Source organism: Sprattus sprattus (assembly GCF_963457725.1).
Source record: "Sprattus sprattus genome assembly, chromosome: 1".
In the NCBI taxonomy this organism is placed as follows: domain Eukaryota; kingdom Metazoa; phylum Chordata; class Actinopteri; order Clupeiformes; family Clupeidae; genus Sprattus; species Sprattus sprattus.
In genome coordinates this window covers 26652479-26680442 of record NC_137920.1, presented here as the reverse complement: position 1 = coordinate 26680442, position 27964 = coordinate 26652479, and the positions used below count along the sequence as shown (strand labels likewise).

The following is a 27964-nucleotide window of genomic DNA, read 5'->3' as shown; positions in this document are numbered from 1 at the left end:
AGGTTCCAAAAACATATATAATACATATGTCATCTAGGCAGGGGCTGACTGGGGGAAAAAAGTGGCCTGAGAGTTACTGTCAGACCGACCCACTAAATACACAGCTCGTTGCCCACTCAATGCATTGCATGTATCGACCAGTCGGTCGCCTATTTCCAAAAATACCCATACACTTCACAATATTAAAGAAATTACATCATATTATGTTTTTTTGTAATAACATTTGGATCCACTAATTTGACTGGATGGACGCATGGAATAAAATGATACAAATTTGAACTCCAAGGTAGGTATAGGTAGGCTAGTATCAGATGGTTATATGTATAACTACAGAGCCTTAAGGAATGAATGTCAGAAGAGAAAGACCACACAATAAAGAAACTGGAATCAGAGGGTAGAATTAGTATGACATAAAATGGGGTGTGAACATCAGTGGTATCAGTTGTGTTGCATGCTGGGTGTATGATTGTGTGTGTGTGTAGGGGTGTTGAACTTGTCTGCCAGCGAGTGATGCAAATGTTGAGTAGGCTAGAGTGATTGTCATTTTATAAAAAAAAACACAGTTAGACTGACGGAAGACATTCGATGAGTAAAGAAGACACTTCAGAAAATGTTCGAAAGATAGGGACCATGAGTGTGAATACAAATCGAGAGGAGTAGTATAAAACTCATTCTGTGATTACCAACTATAGATGTTACAGTCAATTATACGTGTTCTGTAAACATAGAATATAGACGGTGATGTCAGAGGGAAGGGCTGGTTAGAGACTGAAGTGGTGTGGTATTTTGGACCTCCCATTCCCCCGGTATCTTGATGGCCAGTCCGCCCCTGCATCAGCCTGTGTGACTATGTATGAGTGTGGGTTTTCACTTTCTCTTTTTTTCTGAATTCTAAGATTAGCCTGGTCGAGATGTGCTAGCGGTTTTGGTGGTACGATGTTTTTCCACATTCATGAAAGGTATGGAGGATTATAGGGACCAAAACTAAATAAATAAATACATAAATAAATGAATGGTAAATACTTGTATAAATACATAATTAGATAACAAAATGAATAAAATGAGACACTAAATATAAAAATGTTACATGTACTTGTGTGTATATATACAGGCTTTAACCCACCCCCTGACTTGGTGACGGGGGATGACGGATTTATTTAGCTGCGAGCAAGTTACACTGTGGATAAATGTAAGTATAAATAAATATATGTAAGTATAAATAAATAAATGCAAGTATAAATAAATAAATGTGAACACATGAAAACGTAAATATATACATATACACACACGAGTACATGTAACATTTATATATTTAGTGTCTCATTTTGTTATCTAAGTATGTATTTATACAAGTATTTAACCATTCATTTATTTATTTATTATGTATTTATTTATTTAGTTTTGGCCCCTATAATCCTCCATAGAAAGGAAGCACATTTGATATCGCAACTTTAATGTGTCTTGTCAACTATGGTAGCTTAAGTTCTCCGTTGATAAAAAAAACAAAACCTGCATGCATGTAGCATGTCATATTGCAGCCAGTATTGGGCAGAGGAACTAATTTATTTAACGCAAACCGTTTGTGTCGCTCTCTTAACTGTCATTACAATATATCCCCTTTTATGGCTACAAAAACATAACAATGTGAGCTTTGCCTATTATCTCACAGAGACATTCAGTGTACACTCAGATTGTTTTAGGCAGTTGGTGCATCTTATTAAAAAAAATAAATAATTAATGTTACTCCACCCTACATGCTACAGCCAGCATAATCAGACCTAAGCAACTCATTTAGTAAAAGTGAGCTAACGTTTTAAAACATTTCTCTATATATAATCATTGTAATATATCCAATTCTATGGACCAACAACTTTTGTTGTTTATTTAATATTGTGATTTATGTGCTTATTATGTGTTTATGTTTGTATTATTTGTGGAATGCAATGTGATTGAATCTTCAAGATACATAATAATTCGATCCATTGCCTGTTTGGATTTAGACTACAGCATGAACTGTAGGCTACAAAGGCCTTTATTGCCTCTTGTTTTCATACTGGAGAAATACACTCCTCAATGTCAGGTTACTTTTTTAATGACAAAGATGAAGAAGTCCTGCAGCAATTCACAAAATAACAATATGAGCTATAACCAGTAGCCTAATTTCTACATGCAAATGTCTATCATACATATCAGCAGGAACTTGAAAATGAAGATATAAAATGATAATGATAACAAAGAATGATAATGGACTTGCATGAATTATGTTAACATGCTTTATTCAACATTTGTAACAGGATAATCTGTAATGTCTACCATGCTTATCCTCTACACTTCATCTTCAATCTGGCCGACTCCTAACTTAACTGAGCCGGTCAGTGTCTTTACTGGGATTCTACCCCCTAGTGGCCAGTGGTAAACTCTGCACATACAGCTCACACTTACTTTACAAAATGGTAGAGGCAGAGGCAGAGAGGACCACAGTGCCAGACTGATGGGCTGTTACCTTTGATAAGGGGGAGTGCTTGATGCCACTGTCTTTCAAAGTTCTGCCTGTAACTGTCTGGGTAGATATGTAGAGATAGAGGGGTATACAAAATGATCTCAAAGGTGCCTGACAGGCTTCAGTCCCCAGAGGGATAAAACCCATCAAACTTCAAACAGTGTAACTTACACCAGCACCTATGATTACACCAATGACTACACCTTTAAAGCATGTCTGTTAGTAGTGTTCGCAGTGATTGTAGTAACAGTCTTAGAGTTCTTACTTAAACCATAACATCATTTCGTTAAATAATTAGTCATATGCCTATATGCTGTTATAGCACCATTTTTTATTTGTATTAGGCATTACCAGTAATGGTCACTGGACACTGACTGTTGTGATGACAACTTGCACGGGTTTACCATATCATATTGATGACATTGTCATGTAGGTCTTCTGAAGGAGAAGATTTCAGTAAGGTGTTAATTTTCATCTTGATTTTCATTCTACTTCCTCTTTCTTGTCATTCCAGTGCTTCCTCTGCTTCTGTCAACATGTCTGTTACTTGGGTAGCTGACGTCGACCCACAGTTCTGATTGGTCCACACGGCTGCTAAAAGTAAGCGCTTCATGATATTCTCATAAGAGAAAAGCAACACATTCTCCCATGACTTGTCTATCATCTCTCTTTCTCTCTCTCTCTCTCTCTCTCTCTCTCTCTCTCTCTCTCTCTCTCTCTCTCCATATCATACACACCATATCATAAACCCATCTTTAACACAAACAGAAACATCCACATAATGTACAAACATACATTAGAGTTATTGTAAATGTTGTCTATTTTAACTTATTTCAAACAGACAAATACTGTATGTGTTGTGGTGCATTTCAGGCTTTTTGTAGTAATTCCAGTTGGAAGTAAGTGAGTCAAGCAAAATTCCAAAATGCTGATCTACATCAGTCGAGGCATAGTGTTTCTTGTTAGGAATGTTCAGACATGAAGCTGAAACTTGAGAATGTGACATAAGGACCTTTTTTTCCTCAGTGTATTAAACAAGCTGGTGTTCTATAGACTGTTTGTCCTGTTACTCTTCCTATAAGAGAGAGACGTGTGTCTCAGTCCTTTTACTTCATGTTCAATTGCTGTTCTCACATAATTCATTCTTCTCATGGAATTATTGTGTCTTCAGGGACAGTTGATGAGTGGCTAAGGGACAACTCCTTTGGACACTGAGGTAAGGCGGATCATGGCATGAATGTTGATGGGTGTTGATGAGTTGTGGGTTCATAGAGATGTTGTATGCAATGTTGGCTGACTTACAGACTTGTTCACAGTTCTTCTTTATTCCTCAGTAAGCACTACTTCAAATGCCTTGGACGAAACCAGGTATTTATTTCATAATCATGTCGTCTTCATAAACTCTGGTGGGTGGCTATATATCCATCCAGCTGCAGCCCTCAAAAACACTCTTAGCCCTTGGGCCTTCAGTAATGTTAAGGTGCCCCAGGCTATCTAGATAACCAACTAATGTCACTTCTCAAGGCTGTTTTTCCTCTCACAAATGCTACTAACTTGGTGGAAACAGTGTTTTCTTGAACCCATGCCAAATCAATCATCAATCACGGTTACAAATAGTTGCTAAACAAAAGGGCTTCTCTTCCCCTCATCTTGTAGGCTGACGATGTCATACTCATAATTCTAGAATATGAGTCTGATACTGACCCATTCGGCTGTGATTATGGGGCGTGTTTCAACGAACCAGGGGGAAAAAATGCCTCTTCTTCGCTCAATTGGATACCTAGAACCAATCAGAGCAACGTAGTATGACCATCTGATATATTAAAACTTTAACCTGATCCCATAGGAAAGACGGCAAAAACATATTTTCAATCGACAAATGCCTTGATCGCGTTTATCTGTTCCTCTTTCAAAATGAATTCGCTGTCAATATCTGTTGAGATATGCCTGCTCACGTTACTTATTAGCAGCAAGGCTAGCTAGCTACTATGTGTTTCAATGGATTTTTGGTGTAGGCCTTAGCAATGACCTAACAATAATGGTCTAGAGTGCTTCACTTAAGACATAAAATCATCGGCAACATTTGTGTTGCACATACACAACTAACCGAGTCAATGTAGACATAAAAAAAGTCGTGTATATAGCATAATTCACATAAAATATGTCCCACTAACAGGCTCCCGAAACACCGCCATATTGGTACGATTTATCTATCGTTAATTCAACTCAAGCGTTGGTTGGTCATCATTCCATCATCGTATAAATCCTGCCCTGACAATTTGATTGGTACGGCATAATCCGGCCGCTGATACTCTCTCCCCAACTAGCACAGAGCCAGACCGAAAAAATTTGTGGGCGGGGTTCGGGCTGGTATCCAGGCTACTCATCTTGCATTGAGCAGAACAGAATTGCATGACCCTCGTAATGTTCCTGACCAATGGAACACTGCCACCTACTGGATGCTTGTGTTAGAAGAGCCACAGCTTACAATTTCTTGAAAGCAAGTTGTGTTGCAAAAAGTGAGACACATTTTTTTTTTTTTTAAAGCTTTTGACATGTTTGAAAGATGAAAAAAAATAAGTGATAAGATTATGTCATGAGCACTTACAGCAAAATTAACACATGCAAATCCTGTGGCTTTGTATGAAATGTATGAAATGACTATTGCAATTTGTTTTTTGCACTTTGACAGAACAGAATTTACAATTGAAAACTTCAAAATCAAGTTATGAATAACAATTGCGATTAGTGTTTCTGTGTTACAGTTCGCCATTTAAAAGAGCAAAGCATACTCTGACCGTCTTTGTATTTAAGACAATTTCGGGTACCACTTTACAATAAGGCTCCATTATCAATGGTTTATAAATGGTTTATAAATAGGTTATTAATTAGGTTGTAAACCCTTTGTAAGTCATTAATAAGCCCTTCTAAATGAGTTTCAAACACGGTTTTTTTACATCGATGCAGGCTCACTATTTGGCAAGATCCCCATCTTGGCAACCCACTGTCTATCCCTTAAAGAAGCATTCCAGATCAATTGCTATTCGCTAACGATATGCTAGCGGGCAAAACTAACGAAATCTCTTTAAATGTGCTGACTTTGACATTATGTCAAACTAGTTACTCAACAACTGTCCTAACACAGTCAAACAATCAAGCAAGGCTCACAACATGGGATGCACACTATGGTCTTTTCTGGATTTCCAGAGCTGATATAGAACAAAATAAAAATATATTTAATTGTGCTTTCTTTATAAACTAGTTACGTGACCACATAGGTCAGATCAGTGCGCCCACGGCAAATAGTGAGCTTGAGTTTTATATCTTGCCTATATGGGGGGGGGCTTCTTTTGTTTCCGTTCCGTTCCAACTCCTTTTGAACGTGTTCTCCCTATGTGGATGTGATTTGTGGATGTTGTGTCTGGATGCTACTGGATGTCCTAAAATTTCCCTCTGGATTAATAAAGAATCCATCCACCCAAGATCAAGTTACTGCTTACCAGGCCCGGTTCTGAAGGGGTAGCAACGGGAGCAATTGCACCCGGGCCCGTGTAGAGGGGGGCCCGTTCTCAATTGATCCTTTCTGATATACCGAGTGTGTCTCTAACAGCACAAGTTGACCCTGTGGCCTGTGCAACGCAATCTCCCTATTGGCTGTTAGCGATTTTTTTTTTTTAAATGTATCAAAACACATGTATCACACCCCCCTCCCCCCGTGGGAAAATCGCGACGCAGGCTGGTTAGTTAGACGCGAGCCTCGCAGCCTGCATTCTAACAACGAATGTTACGAGATGAGGTTACTAAAATATTCTGCATGTCTACTCAGTTTAAGAAGTGCTTCCCAAGTAAAGGTTTGAAAAGAACTTCAAGCTTCAGACTTTCTGTTAGGGAAGCTGTTATCTATCTGCAGAGCAAATGTCAGGCTCATACAAAAACATTAACGTGAATTAATTGATGCTAATACCTAGCACGGTGTCTATAGGATTTCCCATATACGTTTGCATTAAGCTAACGTATTTCTACCACAGTAAAACATGCAATACTATGTGATTGTTTTTAGAAAACGAATGTTACGTGATGAGATTACTAAAATGTAGTCTGCATGTCTGCTCAGTTTAACAGTGCTACCCAAGCAAAGGTTTGAAAAGAACTTCAAGCTTCAGACTTTCTGTTAGGGAAACAGCTTTCTATCTGCCAAGCAAATGACAACACGCGCAACCTTTGGGAGCATGAACTGCACTGAGTTTTTGCGCAACAATTAACCCCAACCTGAAGCAAGCAGCCGCCTTTAGTAGGCTAAAATGTCGGGACACAAATCCGGTTCGCTAAAGAGAAAGGAAAGTAAACGGAGGAGCGAAGGTACAAAAAAGGAGGCAGAAAATGCGAATTTATACATCTTGGCTGAGTAGGCCTAGTAGACAAACGGCAGAGGATACGGGCCCTGAGACAGATGTTGGCGCATCCACTACTAGACTGTCTGCGTTGGCTGTGTTGTCCATCGAAAACCGCACGGCAAGACAAGTGGATTACAGTGACATAATCGCAAGATTTGCTGCGGCCAAGACACGACGCATACAGTTTTAAGGTAGGGCAATGGGGAATCAAGACAATCCGCTGCGGCTGCATGCTTTCAGTTCAGTTGTGTTGATGTTGTTTAATTGATCGGATTTAGACTAGGTTTTTTTTTTTTGCGGGGGGGGATCTGGCTGTGCGATGTTGCACCCGGGCCCAGAATAGCGCCGGACCGGGCCTGCTGCTTACTACTCATTACACAACAAATCAATCACCCTTTATTAATCAGTTACTAACATTTATAACTGGCAAAACGGATCCTTATTTATAAAGTGTGAAACACACATGTTGTGACACACACATAATCATGAATTGTGTACTAACACCTCTTATTTAACATGAACATGAACATAGACATAAACACACACATACAAACAGAGATAGAGAGAGAGTAGAATTTCATTGTGAAAATTTAATTATGCTTTTACCAATTGCTCATGAACCTTTTTTTTTGTTTTGAACATGAACTATCCCCCCAACATCTGGCCTTTTTGAAAGCTCATCCAGCCTGACCCCAAGCATCCAGTTCGTAGCGGACTAATAATATGGACCCCACAATGACGAAAACTCCGAGACAAGTGCTAAGGAACACTCTGGAGAACCTCAAAGGGGATGAATTTAAGAAGTTTAAGCAAGACCTTGGGGACCAGAAAAAAATCCCATTGGGAAAGCTGGAGAACGCCGACACAAACGACACTGTGGACTTGATGATGAAAGTGTACAGCACGGGAGCTGGGGACATCATGCTGTCCATTTTGAAGAAGATGGATCACAACCAGGTGGCCTTGGACTTGGAGAGAGATCTGGGAAGATGTGAGTGTGTAGCTCTGTGAGGCGTCTGTTTGTCTCAGCACTTTTTCTCTCATTCATTCCCTCTGTCTGACTGGGTCTATCTGTCTCTTTGTTTTCTCTGTATCTTTTTCTTTCATCTATCTCATCACTCTCTAACGCCCCCCTCTCTCAGGTCTGGTCAGAGGGGATGATGGGGTCAAAGCGGACATCACTGCTCACTCTGGAGGGATGGTGGATGCCCCAGCCTTGAGCAGAGAATCACCCATGCCTCAACAAGGAGGGGGTAAGGACCCAATGTCGGCCATATTAGCTGCAGTACTCACACACACACACGCAAATATAACACAAACCTTGGTGTACTTATGATATTTCTAAGTAGGTTAGACTTGGGGATTCAAAAGTGCTAAACAGGACAAAGAAGAGTATTTGAAGTTTAAGTGCATAAGATGTTAGAGAAGAGTAAGGTCTTCAGCTGCTTTGGGAGTGATGCTGGAGAGTGTGTGGAGCTGGGAAACTCATCCCGCTACAGTGTCATCACCGACAGCTTGAGGCTTTTGGCTGACAGGTGTAGGGAGAGACCACCAGACTCTCTGCTCACTGGTACCATGCACTGGTGAAGATGGAATGTAGACCTGGGTGAGGGTGTTTAGATAGGAGGATGTTGTTAAAGGGGGTTGATACCAGGGACGGGCACATACATTTTGAAGGGCAGTTGCTCTGCCCTGGAAAAAAGGGGCAACACATACATTTTTGTCACAGCCGCTGCCACACCCCCGTCCCCTGATCGCAAATTTTCTACTTATGTTTTCCTGTAAATCAGAAAATACTGTCAATAGCCTTAAAAAAACGATTTTCGCCATGTTTTTGGGGATATAATGTTATATAATTCAGGTTGGAATAATATATTTACAAATCCTTCTGTAAATGTCTTCATAATATAGTTGGGTACAAGACTGGAAAGTTCGGTGTACAGCCGCGGAAAAAATTAAGAGACCACTTCAAAATTATCAGTTTCTCTGGTTTTACTATTTATTGGTATGTGTTAAAGTAAAATGTGCATTTTTGTTTTATTCTATAACCTACTGGCAACATTCCTACCAAATTTCAAATAAAAATATTGTCATTTAGATCATTTATTTGCCGAAAAATGACAATTGGTCAAAATAGCAAAAAAGATGCAGTGTCTTCAGATCTCGAATAATGCAAAGAAAACAAGCTCATATTCATTTTTAAACTACACAATACTAATGCTTTAACTTAGGAAGAGTTCAGAAATCAATATTTGGTGGAATAACCTTGATTTAAAATCACAACTTTCATGTGTCTTGGCATGCTCTCCACCAGTCTTTCACATTGCCGTTGGGTGACTTTATGCTATTCCTGGCGCAAGAATTCAAGCAGCTCGGCTTCTTTTCATGGCTTGTGACCATCCATCTTCCTCTTGATCACATTTCAGAGGTTTTTTATGGGATTCAGGTCTCGAAATTGGGCTGGCCATGACAGGGTCCTGATCTGGTGGTACTCCATCCACACCTTTACTGGCCTGGCTGTGTGGCATGGAGCATTGCCCTGCTGGAAAAAACACTTCTCAGAGTTGGGGAACATTGTCAGAGCAAAAGGAAGCAAGTTTTTCTTCCGGGACAACGTTGTACTTTGCCTGGCTGAGGTTTGTAAAAGACCATAAAGATTGAACCAAAGCGGACTGGAGGGTCTTCTAGTCCGTCTTCTCTGATGAGTCCAATTTCACAGTAGGTGCAAGACTGTGTGGCTTGTAGGCCTCTCCAGGTCTCCGTCTAACCATCAGACGACCATGTGTTGGGCAAAGCTGAAAATTGGACTCATCAAAGAAGACGAACTAGAAGACCCTCCAGTCCGCTTTGGTTCAATCCTTATGGTCTTTTACAAAAGTAAATCCTTATGGTCTTTTACAAAAACTAATTTTGAGAAAATCGCATTCAAAGATTCAAGGAACTGTCAAGCCATACCAAGTGATGCGTCTGAACAAATCACGTTATCCAAAACCACTGCAAACCAATGAAATTGCGTCCTTAGGTTTTTACTTACATCATTGGTTACAGCTGGAAAGGAAATGTCCTTATTTGGATTACATAGTGTTGTGTGGAAGACACAGAGCTTTTCAACAATACCAAACATGACATGCATCAGAAAGCCGATATACTGCACGTTACGTTAGAATGCTAACTTTCCAGGAAACCTAGGAGAATACTGACGCCACGAACAGACAAAATGTGAATAAATATTCACATTAATGTATAATTAGGATATTTTCTTTATGCTAGTATGAAAGATTACATGTTTAGGGAGTGAACTAGCTCAAAATCTCAAATTTGACCTCTGCTGAAAAAAACGAGGTTTTTGCCTGCCGTGTCTCGCCTTAAAATTGTTAATTATAATAAGAAGGGTTGCAAAGGGTTGAAACTTTCCGTAAACTTTCCATGGGAAGTTAAGCTCGGGAATTTTCGAAATTTGGAAAAAAAAATAAAAATAAAAAAATAAAACACATCCATTCTAAAGACATCCTCGTATTTAAATAATTAGAATAAAAATAAATACGAGAATATTTGTGTCATAATCAATTACGTTTCACATTTATAGTCATGATTCTACGAGGCATCTTGATGTCCTAAAATAAATAAAAGCACTTCAAAAACACTGCTAATGGCAGTGGATGAATAAATAAGGACAAAACTCATTTGCGTGGTTATAGCCATAGTGGAATAGAATGGACACATCTATATTCTGCAACAGTACTTCCACCTTTCCACTGGTGAATTTAGGCCTGGGTTTACTGGGCCGGGTGTTATTATATGCAGATTTAGTGAACTGCATTACCCAGAATGCACTAGGCATATGGGCTGTAGACGTGATGGTTTCACGTTGAAAGTCCCTCCAGGAAAGTTCGAGCAAAACCCACGCTGGCCGTATGAGAGAAATATTTTGAAAATGCACTACACGGCAAAAAAGACCGAAGTTTGCTTTCCGCTTGGACATGATTTTGATCAGTCTCAAGTTGCTTTCACGTTGCCTCTTTGTATTCGGCACACGTCGCTAAAATTAAATGCCCTCAAAAGAAGATGGCGGGTCGTTTTTATATGCAAATTCAGGTGTATGAGAACATGCATTCAATTTAAGAATAAGTGCAGAGCTAGGAACATTTTGGCGGTTTAAGAAGACATTTCCAAACGTTCATGAATCCGGTGGAGATCTTATCTTAGGTTGATCTTTCGAAAGTTCATAAAAAGATATTTAAGAAGACACTTAAGGAAAATGTTCGAGAATGAGGCCCATTGTCTGCCATATGACAAGGTAAATACAGTTAGCATAAATAACCAAAAAAATGTCCCGTTAATTCCCAGATAATCCTGTTTATTCACAGATATTCCTGTTTATTCCTGTTAATTCCCATGGAAATTTTCCAACTTTGAATATTCCCGGAATTTCGCAACCCTAATAATAAGTAATAATTGAGTTTATCTATGCAACATGTTCAAACAAAGATAGTTGCTTTCAACAAATAAAAGAGGAAAAGGAATACAAAATAGCTAAAAAAATAACCACAGCAAAGGTGGAAGTAAAATGCTACACTGATGTTGCATTCAAAGCTAAAAAAGTGAAAATCATATTTTAAGATTAAACCAGTTATTTCCCCATTTCGCAATATTAAATCTGACTTTGGTTGTCTTCAGATTTCAATGCAGCAGAGGAGATTATAAAGAAGAAATCAATAAAAATGAAGCTTCAGCAACACCAGAAACAAAGGTTTTCTGTTGTGCATCAAGAGTCTGGAGATTCTCCTGTAAAAGATATCTACACTGAGCTTCAGATTGTAGAGGGTCGCACAGGTGGAGTCAACAATATACATGAAGTGTCTGCAATTAACATGAGCCAGATTGGGAGAGGACCAAGCTCTGCAGATAAGCAAGTCAAGTTGGCAAACATGTTCACAGACAGGCCTGCCACAAAAGTTTTGACTTTGGGAATTGCTGGCGTGGGGAAATCTGTTGCAGTGCAGAAGTTTGTCATGGACTGGGCTGAGGAAAAAGCAAATCAAGACATAGACTTTGTTTTCGTTCTTCCATTTCGGGAGTTAAACTGCAACCGTCCAAACTGCAACCTTCTTGATGTTCTTGAGTTATTCTACCCTTATCGGAAAGATTTGGAATACATACTTGACTTGAGTGAATGCAAAATTCTTTTTGTCCTTGACGGTTTGGATGAAAGTAGATTCAAGCTGGACTTTGACAAATGTATTTGTACGCTGGAAGCTGAGTCATCAGTAGACATTCTCATAACAAGTCTCATCAAAGGTACGCTAATGGCCTCTGCACTCCTCTGGGTTACAACCAGACCAGTAGCAGCCAGTCAGATCCAAAGAGCCTGCTTCAACTTGGTGACAGAGGTTCGAGGATTCAATGACCTCCAGAAAGATGAGTTCTTTCAGAAAAACATAAACAATCCAGAGAAGGCCAAGAGAGTCATTGATCTTATCAACAAGAATAGAAGCCTCCACATCATGTGTCACATACCAGTATTCTGTCATATTATAGCCAACGTGATGAACGAACTACTGGAAGAACAGATCAAAGAAGAATCAGCCAAAACTTTGACAGAATTGTACACATTGTATAGTGTCTCTCAGATAACAAGAATGGATGACAAATACTCAGAGGACAAGAAGATGAGTGCAAAGGAAAAAGGACAGCTCCTTGTTAAACTTGGGAAATTGGCATTCAAACATCTGGACAAAGGCAGCCTGATCTTCTATGAACAGGACCTGACAGAGTGTGACATTGATGTAAATTTGGGAACACTGCAGGCTGGAGTTTGTACACAGATCTTTAACGCAAAGAATGGTGCAACTGGAGTGAACACGTTCAGCTTTGTGCATCTTAGTGTACAGGAATTCTTGGCAGCTCTTTTTGTTCTTCATGAAGGTGTTCATTGGGCAAATCCCATCCTCAAGACATGGACAGAAAAGATCAGCTGGCTGTTCAAACACTCAATGTTTAACCTTTACAAGATGGCAGTGGATAAGGCTCTGGAGAGCTGTAACGGACATTTGGATCTTTTTGTCCGTTTCCTCGTCGGCCTGGCTCCAATGTTGAAGCCAGGAATCCAGTCCCCCCTGAATGTGGTGCTGCCACAGTTAAGTGCTGCTTTCAGAGAAGTGAGCATTGAGAGAACAGCTCAATACATCAAGGAGAAGATCAGGGAAGATATATCACCGGAACGGATCATCAACCTCTTCCACTGTTTGAATGAGTTAGGGGACCACTCACTGGTTGAGGAGATCAACAGGTAATTAATACAGACCATTTCACTTTCAAAGGAATTGGTAAATAGCACAATTAGTAGAGCATGGTGTCAACAACACCGGTGTCATAGGTTTGATTCCAAAAGAGTACATACTAGTAAAAGCCCTTTTTGTATTTGTATTTCTCTTTTCTTCTGGACTTTTTGAAAGTAGAGAGGTGCATTCTCTTTTTAAATAAGAGGCGTTTTAAGTATCACTAAGATTATGAATATGTTTAAAATCTTACCCAGGTACACAAACTTAGCAGATGAGGGGAAGAACCTGACTCCAGCCCAGTGTTCAGCTCTGGCTTATCTGCTGCTGATGTCAGCTAAAGACTTGGATGAGTTCGATCTGAAGAAATACCTGAGATCAGAGGATGGGCTCCGCAGAATGCTGCCTGTAGTGAAAGTCTCTAGGAGAGTTTGGTGAGTACAGTTTTGGGTGGGTTCCGGGAGTAAAGCATGGTAAAGCCTTATCACAACAATGATACAACCATTGTGACCAGATATGTGACCATTTTGGAAATGTATTCTGACAGACTGGCAGAGAAAGATGCTTATAAACACGGATTGTTTAACTGTGTATAAACATGAATAATATTGTTATAATTGTGTATGTAACTGAGATACCTCAACAACATGATGTTCAATCTTCATTTCTAAACTGGCTAAATCAGTGTCAATGCTGAATAGTATAAAATGTGTACATGTATATATAATTACATACATACATAAATACATAATATTTTTTAAGCAGGCTAAATCAGTGTGACCTCTCCAAAGCAAGCTGTGAGATGATGGCATCAGTACTGCAAAGGACACCTTCCCATCTCAGAGAACTGGATATGAGTGGCAATTACCTGCAGGATGAGGGAATGGAGCTGCTCTGTGTGGGACTAAGAGATCCACAATGCAAGCTGGAGACAGTGAGGTCAGTTATATGGCATGTAAGAAACACAGAAAAGCCATGTGTCAGTACACAAAGTCATATAATTAATACAAAGGCAATACATAATCAGTTCACAAAGGCATTACTATTAATACAACTTTATTTATATTGCACCTTTCATGCAAAATAATTCAGCTCAAAGTGCTTAACAGCAAATACTTAAAAATAGACGTCAAATAAACATAGGATTTAGTGCAAAACAAATACATAAACATAATAATAATAATAGTAATTATTATTATTATTAAAATTAGCATAAAAACAGTGATAGAGTGCATAAAGATGAGAAAAAAATAAAAAGGAGAAGGACCTTAAAGGACCCATCATATGCCCATTTTACCACAAGTTGATATGGTTCCTTGGGGTCTTAATGAAATGCCTGTAACATACTTTGGTCAAAATACCACAAGAATCATTTATAACAGCACCATTTTTACCCTGTCTAAACAGCCCTCCACAGATTGACCTGTTTTGAGTGCTTGTTCCTTTAAATGCTAATGATCCAGCTCCCTCTTACCCCCTCCTCCATGAGATACGCTTGCCTAGCTTTAACACCTCCCTCCATGGATATTTTATAAAGGCTAGATACCTTGCTCGCGTTACTGGCCGACGCAGTTGAATGTCCGCACATGGCGTCAGTATAGCTCGCTCACCCTTAACATTGTGTTGGTAGTGGTACATACTTTTTAGATAACCAGAACTTGCTCAATTTTCAACCAATTTTCAAACGGGTTGGTTTGTTGTAAATTTAAGATATTTCTTATGGCACTGCATACTTATGAAGAATTATAAACATGTGATAGGTGCAATAAATACACATACACAAGCTATTTATTGTATGTAAAATCAATATCTAGGCTACTAAAAAGCATACAGAATGGCAGCAGGAGATAAATGTATACTATTATTATCACCTTTATAAAAGCAATATTACTGATATAATAAAATAAAGGTGATCCCACAGGTACTCGTTTCAAGGGAACGTTCAATAGAGCAGGCTGCACAAAAGTCTGGCATCTTCATTGGCAATAAAGTCAGCAATTTCCTGTCAAAATCATAATGTAAAATGTTTAACAAACCAACCCGATTGGAAATCATGTGCAACTTCAGTTTTATTATGTGCAACTTAAGTTATATTGAAAAGAAAGAACTATTATGCCTCGCCAATTGATGTAAAATGACTGATACACAATAGCTGTGATACACAATTAAGGCGAGACACGGCAGGTGATATATCGATTTTTTTCATGCCCTGGTCAAATTTGAGATTTTGGGCTAGTTTGCCTCTTTAACTTGTTATCTTTCATACTACCATAAAGAAAACGTCAAAATTACACATTTATGTGTCTGTTTCACTGCATTTAGTTCAGCCGCGGCATCCATTTTCTCCTAAATTAACCAAGAATTCTCCCTTGAACCGCGTTCAGCGTTTCGTCTTTTTACACGACATCTGTCATGTCAGCAATGATTTTAAAGCTCTGAGCCTCGATAAGAAGGCTGTGTAATCCAAATATGGGCATTTCCTTTCTTTTCAGCAACCAATCCTGACTTTCTGAAGGGATTCATTGGCTGACGGCGCTTTCCTGCTAACGTGATTCGCTCAGTGCGTCACGTGTTGTCTTTAAATGCGGTTTTCTCAAAATGAGTGTTTTTTCATTTTTAGGTACACATTTCTCAGCCTATGTAGAACGTAGGTACACCACACTTCCCAGTTTCACACATAGCATTGTTATGAAGACATCTACAGACGGATTTATTTATAAATTGTTCCTGGCCAGATTTATGGGTCATTTTACCTGGAAATCATGGCGAAAATAGGGTTTTTAAGGCCATGGATAGTATATTTTGATTTCCCAGGTCATAAAAGCAGATATCCTAAAATCCATCTGAGGATTTTTTGTCATTTGATATATAAACAAAATAAAAAAAGAATTTTGGTCCTGGCTTCATCACAGTTTAAGATTCATGTTCCCGGAAATATATGCAAAAACGTGCATATTTAATGAGATCCAGCCTAATTAGCATAATTCAATATGCAAAATTCTAAAACTTTTAATACATTTTTTTCTTATAATGATGTATGTAATCAACTGGTAAAGTTTCATGGTGATCCCTTGTATTTAAAATTTTTACCCTATTCACCTGCCATGTCTCGCCTTAAGCTGCATATTTCAACATGTTCAAGCATCCAGAATTATTACCAAGGTAATGACGTTTGTAAATCAAGTCATTTGTAAATCCGTCAAGATATCCGCGAGATAAGAGTGTAAGCGATTGTGAAGATCACTGACGTTACCTAACGTACCACTGATCCCTCCCGGAAGCTATACTGTCTAAAAATGGCCTCCTGTGCGGTCGTTCAAGAGTCCGCCGTAATCTAGCCTTAGATATCTTTGCCTCTCTCCACCCCAACACAAAGCACTTTCACAAGGGAATGTTTTTGGATTTGGAGAGAACTATTTCTAATCAAGACAATATATACTTCGACAAAAATTCCACTCCATAGACATCTAAACAAACCATCTGCTGAAGAATTAAGCACAGATCAAATAGGTTAGCTTAACCCTTGTATGGTATTCGTTTTTTTGTTACACAGAAGGTATTGCGGGTCTGATGGACCAGCTCGATTTTTGGGTGTTTAATTCAGTACAATCAAACAACTTTTTGGGTAAAATACTCAACAGATGTTTACTTCATCTCAATTACAACCAATATGAACAGCAAATATGGTTAATATTGGCCCGTTAGCTTTGTTATATCACATTTATGAATTTAAGTGCTATCCGTTTTTTTATTTATTTTTTAACAAAAATCAAGAAAATCAATTATAATCAAGATATCAGTGGACAAAATTCAACAAATTTACAAATGAAGCAAGGGTTTTCATAACTGTTTGATTTATGTGAATTTAATTTGAAAACAGGTCAGTTTACATAGCTCAATTTGGGTGGTTGGGGCACCAGCATCGTCCTCCTGAATCCTCCTGATGGTGGCTTCAGAGGCTGAGATTCTTGGAACATGTTGTCTTCTCAGGGTTAAAAGGTTTCCCCAGTGTCTTTCCCAGTTCCTTGAGAAAAAGGCTTATCCTCTGGAGCTTCCCTCTCTTCCAATCCGGGTTCACTGCCATCCAGGTGACAAAGGCGTTGTACGCCAAGATGTCCAATATGTAAAATAAAATCGGCAGTGGCCAGTGTAGGGTCCTCCTTTTGCAGCTGTAGGCAGACACCAGCTTGTCCATGTTGTCCACCCCACTTTTTGTGGCATTATAATCCATGATGATCTCTGTTTTTTGATGCTCCAGGCCAGAGATGCTCCCATCCATGTGCAGTGTACTCATGAGTACAACATTGCGTTTCTTTGGCACATAGGATACCAGGGACGCGTCAGCCGTGTATATACATTTAGAAGAGTTGATAGGCCTGTTCTTTGTAGGCAGCAGTTGAGGTGGGAGCTCAGATCTGTTTTTCCTTATTGTTCCCAACATGGTCAGCTCCTGTCCCAGCTTGTAGGATGTACATTGTTTTTGCATGTGATGTTGTGTCCACTGAGTCCCTGAGCCATTTCCAGGACAACTCTCATTCCTTGATTTTTCTCAGGGTGTCCTCATCAGGTTACCCTATGTAGATTTGTAAGTTCAACCTGATGAGAAAGTCGCATCACAGAGGCAGCCCAGATCTTTATACCATATTTTACAAGTTTAAATGGTATATAATGTCTAAAGGGGCAGGGGCCCCTAAATGGCATCAGCGGCAGAAACACAAAACTCTTACTCTAACTTACTCACATACTCACTCAATCACACATACACTTAGCCTACATAAAAACAAGGTCCAAATACACACAAACACACACAAGTGTGTGTGCACACACACAAACGAACACACACACTCACATACACATGCGGGGCAAACACACACACACACACACACACACACACACTTACACTAACACTTACGGCAGACCCAGACAGGAGGAAAACTGACTTTAGGTACACAGGACCTACAATTTCCACACTTTTATTTGCCCCGGGTCCAGTGGACCCGAATACCCTCTATGTAACACAAATGTGTAGGGGGGGGGGGTTACGGTGTGCGCTCAATGAAAATGTAGACTGATATCAGTTCTTCGCATGAAATGAGCCAAAGCCAATGAGTTTGAGTTTGAAAAAATTATTAGAAGTATTATTTTAGTTTTGATCAAAAATGAAAACGGGTCTCACAGATCCGAATACCATACAAGGGTTAACTGTTCACACAAAAATGCGCTGGCTTCATCTTTAGCGATTGCTGTACACTAGCTGACTCCTACTCATTACAGCATGCTAAAGTCGCTAACTTTTACACAAAGGCTATCATTTACCTGTCAGGTTCTTTTGTGTCAACAATGAATCTCGAAAACCTTCAACTACAAAACTAGTTCACAGTAATCTTGTTGTTTGTGGTAAGCACTATAAACTGATGCAAACGTAAATTCTTACAGGAACTACATCCAAACGAACTGCTAAGCTAGCCTATTTGATCTATGCTTACTGGAATAGCTAGGTAGCAGCATGAAGCAAATTAAGCCCTCAATATGCGCTATGGTCGGCTGCACAGATCTGTACACAACCTCCCAGCCTCAAAAGAAATGGATTTAATTCTATTCCTACATGGATGTGCATGTTGCTCCTCTTCCTAAGCTTCAATAAGTCATGGTGCACATGTCCTGCTAGTATCACCAGTCAGCAGCCACTTCTATTCCCCTCAACTTCTCTCAGTCACAGCATGCTGCAGCCAGGGCTGGTGGCAGTCAGTGCTGTTGTCAGACGTCTGTCTCAACCAAAGCTTCCTAGCAAGCTGTGGGTGGATTAAACTGGCTCTGGTGCCCATTTTGGTGATTGTAGTGCATTTTGCACCAAAGCTTAACACTAAAAGGTCTATATCCCTCGTCCGGGATATTTTTATTTTTTTGTCAAAAAAAATGTTAAGCTCCGCGAGTTTTCGTCTTAGAGACATAAAAAGAACAACCACGGAAACATTGAACCCTTTTCTTTTATAATATATACAGTTCAACATTTTAAAATAAATAAGTGCTTTGTCAGAGGAATAGAACTGATGTGTTGCACTTTCTAGTATCTGAGTGGGGTTTCTGCTGCTAAGGACCCACCCATTAGCAAATGACAGCTATTCATATGATAAGGAGATGGTGATTCAGTGATCTCCATTGGGTCATGGTGTGGCAAGATTCACTCCGGGGGTTTTGGGCCACAAAGACATTCTAGGGCCATTAGGATATGGCCTTTGTCTTTGTGAGAGGTGTCACAGGTTTGTTCACACCAACTCATCAATATGCATTTGTAGGGGCACAGATTTAGGAATGGCACAGGACACTCTGAAATTATAAATATGTGGTAGTGAAACAAGACATACTTTCTGAATACTAAACTAACATGTGTTTAGCCAACACCTATGTTTACAAGGCTCAGAAATAAAAAGTCTTGTGAATAAATCTTTACAATGTGTTTTTGTACAAAGTCTGAGCACCTCTGAAACAAGGTTTTTCCAAGGGTATGTTTACATTTGATTTAAATTAAACTTTATTTTACTACATTCCTTTTACTTACATGATATTATTGCTGAGGTTTTCTAGAATAGAATCATATATTCCATTTGTGCATCAATGTTTTTAGTTAAGCAAAATGTACAAAAACATCAAGGCATGTCAGACAACTTAGAAAAGTCTAAAAGGCCTTGGACCTTAGAGTGTTAACTAGATTTGCTGAGGTATGTGTCTGTAAAGCCTACTGTGTGATGAGTTTTGAAAAAGTGGACATGATATGTGTGAAGAGTTTTGAAAAAGTGGACATGATATTGAAATAAATGTGAAAATGATTTGAAAAGAAAACTAATTTGGGAATAATTATAACTATTTTGACACATGGTATCAATTGACCAGTTAATCAGTGTAGCTTGGCATCGTTGTGGAATTGTATAACACACTTTTTTACTATGCCTCAGGTCTCTACTCTATGACCATGTGAGGTCCTCACTGATGTGAACTCCTAGGAATGTAATGGTGCCCACCTTCTCCAGTGCAGACCCGTTTATGTGGAGTAACTAATGATGTTGGTGCTGATGTCCTCTGTTCCTTCTCCTCTGATCGACAGTCATCTCTTTAGTTTTGCTGACATTGGGGGAAAGGTTGTTTGATGGCACTATGTCTCTCAGCTTGACAGCTGTAAGCTGTCTCACCGCCAACAGTGATCGAGTCTTTGACAGCGTTGTCATCAGCAAATCTGATGATGAAGTTGCTCTCATAGGAGGCAGTGCAGTCATATGTGAAGAGTGTGTAGAGCAGGGGGCTCAGCACACAACCTTGAGGGCCGCAGTGTTCATGATTAGTGTCTTTGAGGAGAGAGGTCCAATGCTGACCGATTGTGCTCTGCTAGTGAGGAAGTCCATGAAATATAGCTATAAACAGGCTATGAAATATATTACTATTTTTGTATTCCATGCTTATTTTATTCCCTGTTGATCTAAAAAACATATATAGTTTTGATTGATTAAAATGATACACTGATAAGAAATCAGTTCACATGCTTCACTCACAGTGTTGTGCTTCAACTGTATTTTTTTCACTGACAAATGTTTTAATTTTTCTCCTTTTTTGAGTGATAAAGTGTAAATATCTGTATCGTTCTAATCTTTTGAACAGTATTGTTTTTATCCATGCTACCATGCCATGTTATACTCTCTGTCTCTTGACCCTTTCACTCTACGCAGACTTGCTGACTGTAATCTAACAGAGAAATCCTGTAAGGCTGTAGCCTCTGCTCTGCAGTCATCGGTCTCCCTGACCGAACTGGACCTCGCAAACAATGGCCTGAAGGATTCTGGAGTTCAGCTTCTCTCTGCAGGACTAAGTAGCCCTCACTGTAAACTACAGACATTAAGGTTGGTGTTTGACTTTCATTCTACGATCAAGTATCACTCCTGATTGGAGCTTTTGATGCCTGTGCTAGATAAGTTTTCTGTCCATGAACTTCTCACACTTCTGTCTGTACAAAATCATCTGTATTTTGCAGAAAGTGACAGAACACTCCTGCCACCTATCAATGTCTCCTGGTACACTACGTAGTTGTAATGGTGAAATGAAGGTTTAACACATATTCTCAAATGCATGTGTGTAGATAGGATTCAGAGTGTTTTTTTCAAAGTGATATTTCTTCATTGGATAATTATAACTATTTTGATCAATGGTATAGATTGACCAGTCAGTCAGTGTAGGTCATAATTGTTGTGGACTTGTATACCACATTTTACACTTGTATAATTGCTACCTACCAGGAGTCAGACAGAAAACATGTAATCAGTTTTAATTTTGTGTTTTCATTCATTACTGTAAGAACATGTGTAGTGTTTAAGTAGAACTGATACAAAGTGTCCCATTTGTATTGTTTGTAGTAAAAGTCTGTTAACCTGTTTATTGGACCAGCCAGCACAGGGTAAACAAGGGAATACACGGGCAAAAAACATAAAAGCAACTCAGGATATCAAAGCACAGAGGATAAATGCAAACCAAAATGCACACAAGTTAGACTAGGTAGTTTTGGGGGAAAGGAGAACGCACAAAGTAAAACAGGGGAAAACTAAGAAAGCTCTTGTATAGAAACTTCTCTGAACCATGGCGTGGGACTAAACTGAGAACACGACATGGAAGACATGGCAAAACCGAAACTAAACAGCGCCGTGACGAAGTGCTGAATAGTGTCAAATGTGTACATCAACTGTATTTTTTTTTACAGGCTATATCGGTGTGACCTCTCAAAGGCAAGCTGTCAAATGGCTGCATCTGCACTACAAGGGACATCTTCCCATCTCAGAGAACTAGACATAAGTCACAATGACCTGCAGGATGAAGGAATGGAGCTGCTCTGTGTGGGACTAAGAGATCCACAATGCAAGTTGGAGACACTGAGGTCAGTTATGAGGCATATAAGAAAGACTTATTCTTCAAATTCAATAACAATTCCTCAGAAAAGTTGCGCGTGCGTGCATTCGTGAAGGTGAATTTCCCCCCTTCTCACCGTGACTCACAAGAAAAGTTAGACCCTAATGTGGGGAGGACTCCCCCACCACAATGGTTGGGTCCGGGCTCCCCCATGACAGTGGTTGGACCCAGGAGACCTAAATGGAACACTTTAGCCCAAGGGTGCAACACTCCATGAGGAGAAGAAGAGAGACAGGCATGAGAGGCCATGAAAGGTGTATGAGCAAATAAAACACTTGCTATGAGGTGAAGTGTGTATCTAGGTGTGGGGATACAGTTTATGTGCCAAGATTTTTGGGCTTAGTTTCTGTGTCTATTTTCTGTGGCTAGTTTAGGGCCTAGCTTGTGAATGTGCCAAGCCGGTGCCTAGTGTGCCTAGTCTTGGAGTACTTTGGGTACTGTCTATATTTTGATTTATGTTTCTTTAATTTGTGGGCACATGTTTTGGGGTCGAAGTAAATGTATGAATATTTTGATAAGAGCCACCATCTCCTGCACTGTGTTTTCCCCCACTTCATCACCAAGTCGCCCACATCTCATAAACGCCTCGGTCCCTCACATTGTGTGTCTGTTTGTTTCTTTTTATATAAAACACAGAGAACAAGCAAAAAAGACAGAGATACATAGAACAATGCATCAGCTGTCTTAATGTACAGATGTGTCCTGCTGTATTAATCTGTATGAGAGTGTGTGCAGTATTTAAAGGGAAAGGATCAAAATGACTTTGAGGTCCAAAATGCAATCTGGAAACATTTTGGTTAGTTAGTATAAAAGATTACCTAAAACAATATATTTTATAAATGTGAAGTCTGACTCTGTTGTCTCTTGTTTCAGGCTGAGCGGTTGTCTCATCACACACAAGGGCTGTTCTTTCTTGGTCTCTGCCCTCAAATCAAACCCCTCCTACCTGAAACAGCTGGATCTGAGCTTCAATCACCCAGGAGACACAGGTGTCAGAGAACTCACAGACAGACTGAGTGATCCCAACTGTAAAATAGAGACTTTCAGGTGAGTGTTGGGTGTTAAATTTGGGTGAAAATAATATTTTGAATTTAGGTGACATTCTGGATAGACTGGCTATTCTCCCCATTTATCTGTGGGCTTTCTCCCACATCCTAAAATTGACACAGTAGTGATTCTTGGTGTTTGTGACACAGGCTGTTGCTGGTGGCACCAAGGCTCAAGGGGTTCGAAGGAAGATTTCTAGTGGAGGGGATAGGAATAGTCTTTTCACTAAGAGCACTAAGTGAGGCTACTGTATATCCACTCTAATACATTTACCTTTCGGAATGATCTTCGTCCAGACGAGCTTTTTATCTCTATCAGAAATAATCTCCTTCGATACTAATATGACTGGAATCACATTCTTTTTAAATTGACTAATGTGTTAACTATATTCCTGTTCATTTTGCTCCTTTTTTGATGGATGAAGTATCAATTTCTGTGTCATTCTAATCTTTTGAAGAGTATTGTTTTTATCCATGCTGCCATGCCATGCTAAATAGCCCTCACTGTACACTACAGAAACTAAGGTTGGTGTTTGTCTTTCATTCTAGGATCAAGTATCACTCCTAGTTGGAGATTGTGATGCATGTGCTAGATTAGTTTTCTGTCCATGAACTTCTCACACTTCTGTCTATACAAAATCATCTGTATTTTGCAGAAAGTGACAGAACACTCCTGCCACCTATCTGTCTCCTGGTACACAACGTAGTTGTAATGGTGAAATGAAGGTTAAACACACATTCTCAAATGCTTGTGTGTAGATAGGATTCAGAGTGTTTTTTTCAAAGTGAAATTTCTTCATTGGATAATTATAGCTATTTTGATCAATGGTATAGATTGACCAGTCAATCAGTGTAGGTCTCAATGGTTGTGGACTTGTATACCACACTTTTACACTTGTGTAATTGCTGCCCAACAGGAGTCAGACAGAAAACAAGTAATCAGTTTTCATTTTGTGTTTTCATTCATTACTGTAAGAACATGTGTAATGTTTAAATACAACTGATCCAAAGGCTATGTCTCAAACCGGGTAGCCTACTTGCTCACTTCAAACACTGACTTTAGGGGCGTAGGGCGTTCAAACTGAAAGAACCAGCAGAATTCAGGGCACTGGTAATACCTGGATTGTGTCCCATTTGTATTGTTTGTAGTAAAAGTCTGTTAACCTGTTTAGAATTAATGAAAATTTCTCAGACAGAGTTTCCCCAAGGAGGCCCAGGTATGTTTTCCACACAGGAACCTCAATCAGGCAATGGTAGAAAAATCAGGAACAATGAGGCGCATCAAGGGAGAGAGAGCCTGACTTCACATAAAGATTGACAAGCTGGGAACATGACTTGAAGTGTTGACGACACAGTTTGTAGGGAAGTTTATTGGACCAGCCAGCACAGTGTTAACAAGGGAATACACGGGCAAAAAACATAAAAGCAACTCAGGATACTAAAGCACAGAGGATATATGCAAACCAAAATGCACACAAGTTAGACTAGGTAGTATGGGGGAAAAGGAGAACGCACAAAGTAAAACAGGGGAAAACTAAGAAAGCTCTTGCACAGAAACTTCTCTGAACCATGGCGTGGGACTAAAACTGAGAACACGACATGGAAGACGTGGCAAAACCGAAACTAAACAGCGCCGTGACGCGGGATCAGACTAGGAGCAATACAACCCGGAAATAGTAGCGAATTCCGAACTGTGCCAGAACGACCTAAAAGTCGCAAAGAAAGCTGGCGAGTGTGTGCAGTGAATAAAGGGAACGGGTCAAAATTTGACATCTAGAACATGTCATACAGATCGTAGAAAAACTCTGAACCCTTCAGAATTCACCATGGGCTGCTGTGCACAGGTCAATGTGCTGGATCATGAATATTTTTGGAAACCAGTGTCAACACTTGATATACAAACACATCATAATGATCATATAGGCCCAAAAGGGAGCAGAGAGACGAGTTTTGTAAAAAAAAAAAAATACATAAATGTATGAACAGAAGTGCTGAATAGGGTCAACTGGGTCAGTTATGAGCCATATACGTAGGAAAGACTCAAAAAGTGAAATTCAATAACAATGCCTACGAAATCGCTACTTGGTGTGTGTGTTTCCATTTATATGAAACATGAGAATGAGCAAAATAGACAGAGATACAGAGAATACTGCATCTGTCATGGAATGGCAGGACAACACAGTTTGTAGGGAGGTGGAAGTTGATTGGCAGCGGAGGTCAGGGATCCGGAGCACATAAGGTCCTGAAGCATAATCCAGGATTGTAGCGGGTGTGATGCAAGAACCATCAGAGAGTGAAGGGAGTGAGGATGTTATATGGGTTGATTACAGGTGCTTGGGATGAGTAATCAATTGCTGTGGAAGGTGAGTGCCAGCAGTGTGGGATCAGTACTGATTGTGGTCACGGACGACATGCAGCTGGGAATGTGATCGTGACTTGTGTGATTGAGCTGTTGCTGTAGCCTGACGATGTCATACTCATAATTCTAGTCAGAATATGAGTCTGATACTGCTCCATTGAGCTGTGATTATGGGGTGTGTTTCAACGAACCAGGAAAGAAAATGCCTCTTCGCTCAATTGGATACCTAGAACCAATCAGAGCAACGTAGTATGACCATCTTATACATTAAACTTTTACCGGATCCCGTAGGAAGGACGGCAAAAACATCTTTTCGATTGACAAAATAATCGCGTTTCTCTGTTCCTGTTAGGTTCCAAAAGGGGGAAAAAAGAGACCCAATAGCAGACCAAAATTGCTGGCAGAAATTTGTGTTTATTTGTCCACAACAGGTAACCAAAAAGGGTTCAAGAATCAAAACACAAAAGATCCAAAAGGTCAAAAGGCAAAAGGCAACACACAAGAGATCCCAAAAATACAAAGTCAAAAGTTAACGCAAAAAGATCCAAAAAAGCTGAACAGGCAGAGCTGAATGAAAAAACACAAAACGAGAAAACTTCTCACACCGAGCAGAAGAGCTAAACTCCAGATCTCTGGTAACAGGCAGAGTCTTTCTCACAGACATTAGGTGACGATCAGACATGGAACACTGGGGAGACTGAACTTAAATACTAGGAGGGAGACATGCAATTGGTGGGAAACAAACAAGTGGCAGGAGAAACTAATCAAGACAATGAGTGGACAGGTGTGGTAAATGGTGACAGGGAAATCCAGGAAGTGACAGAGGGCAGGTGGGGGCGGAGTCTTAGGACAAAACAGAAAACACATGGTATAACAAAAACACAAAGAGCACATGTAAAAACAAACGCAGGGAAACACATGGCAAACAACACACACAAGAAACACGAGACAAAACAGGCAAACACAAAATGGACCGAGCAGGATCCTGACAGTACCCCCTCCCTAAGGGCCGGATTCGAGACGGCCTTTGCAAATCCTGAAAGAGTCCACGAAAGGGTGGGTGGAGGGGGTCAAGGGCAAGGCAGGTGGGCAGAAAGCTGGACACAGACCACGGGTCAGGCAGCTAGCCGGGTGGACGGCCAAAGAGTCTGGTGGATGACCGGGTGGGTGGCCAATCATGGGCAGAATGTCTGGCGGCCGACCGGATGAGCGGCCAAACAGGGGCAGAGTATCAGGTGGCCGGCCGGATGAGGGCCCAAACAGGGGCAGAGTGTCTGGTGGCCGGCTGGATGAGGACCCAAACAGGGGCAGAGTATCTGGTGGCCGGCCGGATGAGCGGCCACACAGGGGCAGAGTATCTGGTGGCCGGTCGGATGAGGACCCAAACAGGGGCAGAGTATCTGGTTGCTGGCCGGATGAGCAGCCAAACACAGGCAGAGTCTTTAGCGGCCAGCCGGGTGGACGCCCAGAATTAGGTAGGCGTCCAGGAGCCTTATTGGGGGCGACGAGATAACGACCCACCTCCTCGACGTGGGCCTTGGAGAGCAATGCCTTGGTACCAGCGGTGACTGGGGTTACCGGGCCGGTGGATGGGGTAGTCGTGGCGCCTGGACTCACTGGTTCACTAGGACTGGCGGCAACAGGGACTGGGAATGTTGCACCTGGGACAGAAGCAACTGGGACAGGTGCATCCGGGAGGCTTGGGACAGGGCCGCCTGGGGCGCTTGGGCCAGGGGCGCATGGGACAGGAGCGCATGGGACGCTTGGGATGGGGACAGGAACACAGGCGCCTGGGTCACTGCGGACAGGGGCAGTCGGGGCACTGCGGACAGGGGCAGTCGGGGCACTGCGGACAGGGGCAGTCGGGACACTGCGGACAGGGGCAGTCGGGGCACTGCAGACAGGGGCAGCAGCAGGAGGGGTTGCGGGAGAAGTAGCAGGAGTGGCTGCAGTGGATGCAAGAGGAGCAGCTGCAGGAGGCGCAGCAGCAGGGGTAGCAGCTGCGGGGTCAGCAGCAGCAGGAGCTGTAGGAGAGCGGAATGGCTCAGGGGCCGAAGCCCGACGAGGCGCAGGAGTCAGCCGGGCATCTGGGGCCCGAAGAGGTGCAGGGGTCAGCCGGGGAGCTGGAGCTCGAAGAGGTGCAGGGTTCAGCCGGGAAGCTGGAGCTCGAAGAGGTGCAGGGTTCAGCCGGGAAGCTGGAGCTTGAAGAGGTGCAGGGTTCAGCCAGGCGGCTGGGGCTCGAAGAGGTCCATTGGTCAGCCGGGGAGCTGGAGCTTGAAGAGGTGCAGGGGTCAGCCGGGGAGCTGGAGCTCGACGAGGTGCAGGGGTCAGCCGGGGAGCTGGGGCTCGTAGAGGTGCAGGGTTCAGCCGGGGAGCAGGAGCTTGAAGAGGTGCAGGAGTCAGCTGGGGAGCGGACGCTGGACGAGGAACAGGGGTTAACT

General features: G+C 41.0%; 2 protein-coding genes across 2 annotated transcripts in view; both read left to right on the top strand.

Moving 5' to 3' along the window:
* Positions 1 to 7629: 7629 nt before the first annotated feature.
* LOC308368863 (NLR family CARD domain-containing protein 3-like) overlaps positions 7630 to 27964 on the top strand; it is a gene marked incomplete at both ends in the record, with an annotated part of 150130 nt that continues 129795 nt past the window's right edge. Inside the window, 2 exons of the mRNA XM_080843145.1 lie at positions 7630 to 7885; positions 8037 to 8147. Of these exons, the coding sequence (XP_080699271.1) occupies positions 7630 to 7885; positions 8037 to 8147 (367 nt within the window). The remainder of the gene's footprint in view (positions 7886 to 8036; positions 8148 to 27964) is intronic.
* Positions 8311 to 27964, top strand: part of LOC308363885 (NLR family CARD domain-containing protein 3-like) — a gene marked incomplete at both ends in the record, with an annotated part of 39398 nt that continues 19744 nt past the window's right edge. Inside the window, 3 exons of the mRNA XM_080836774.1 lie at positions 8311 to 8464; positions 11572 to 13183; positions 13430 to 13606. Of these exons, the coding sequence (XP_080692900.1) occupies positions 8311 to 8464; positions 11572 to 13183; positions 13430 to 13606 (1943 nt within the window). The remainder of the gene's footprint in view (positions 8465 to 11571; positions 13184 to 13429; positions 13607 to 27964) is intronic.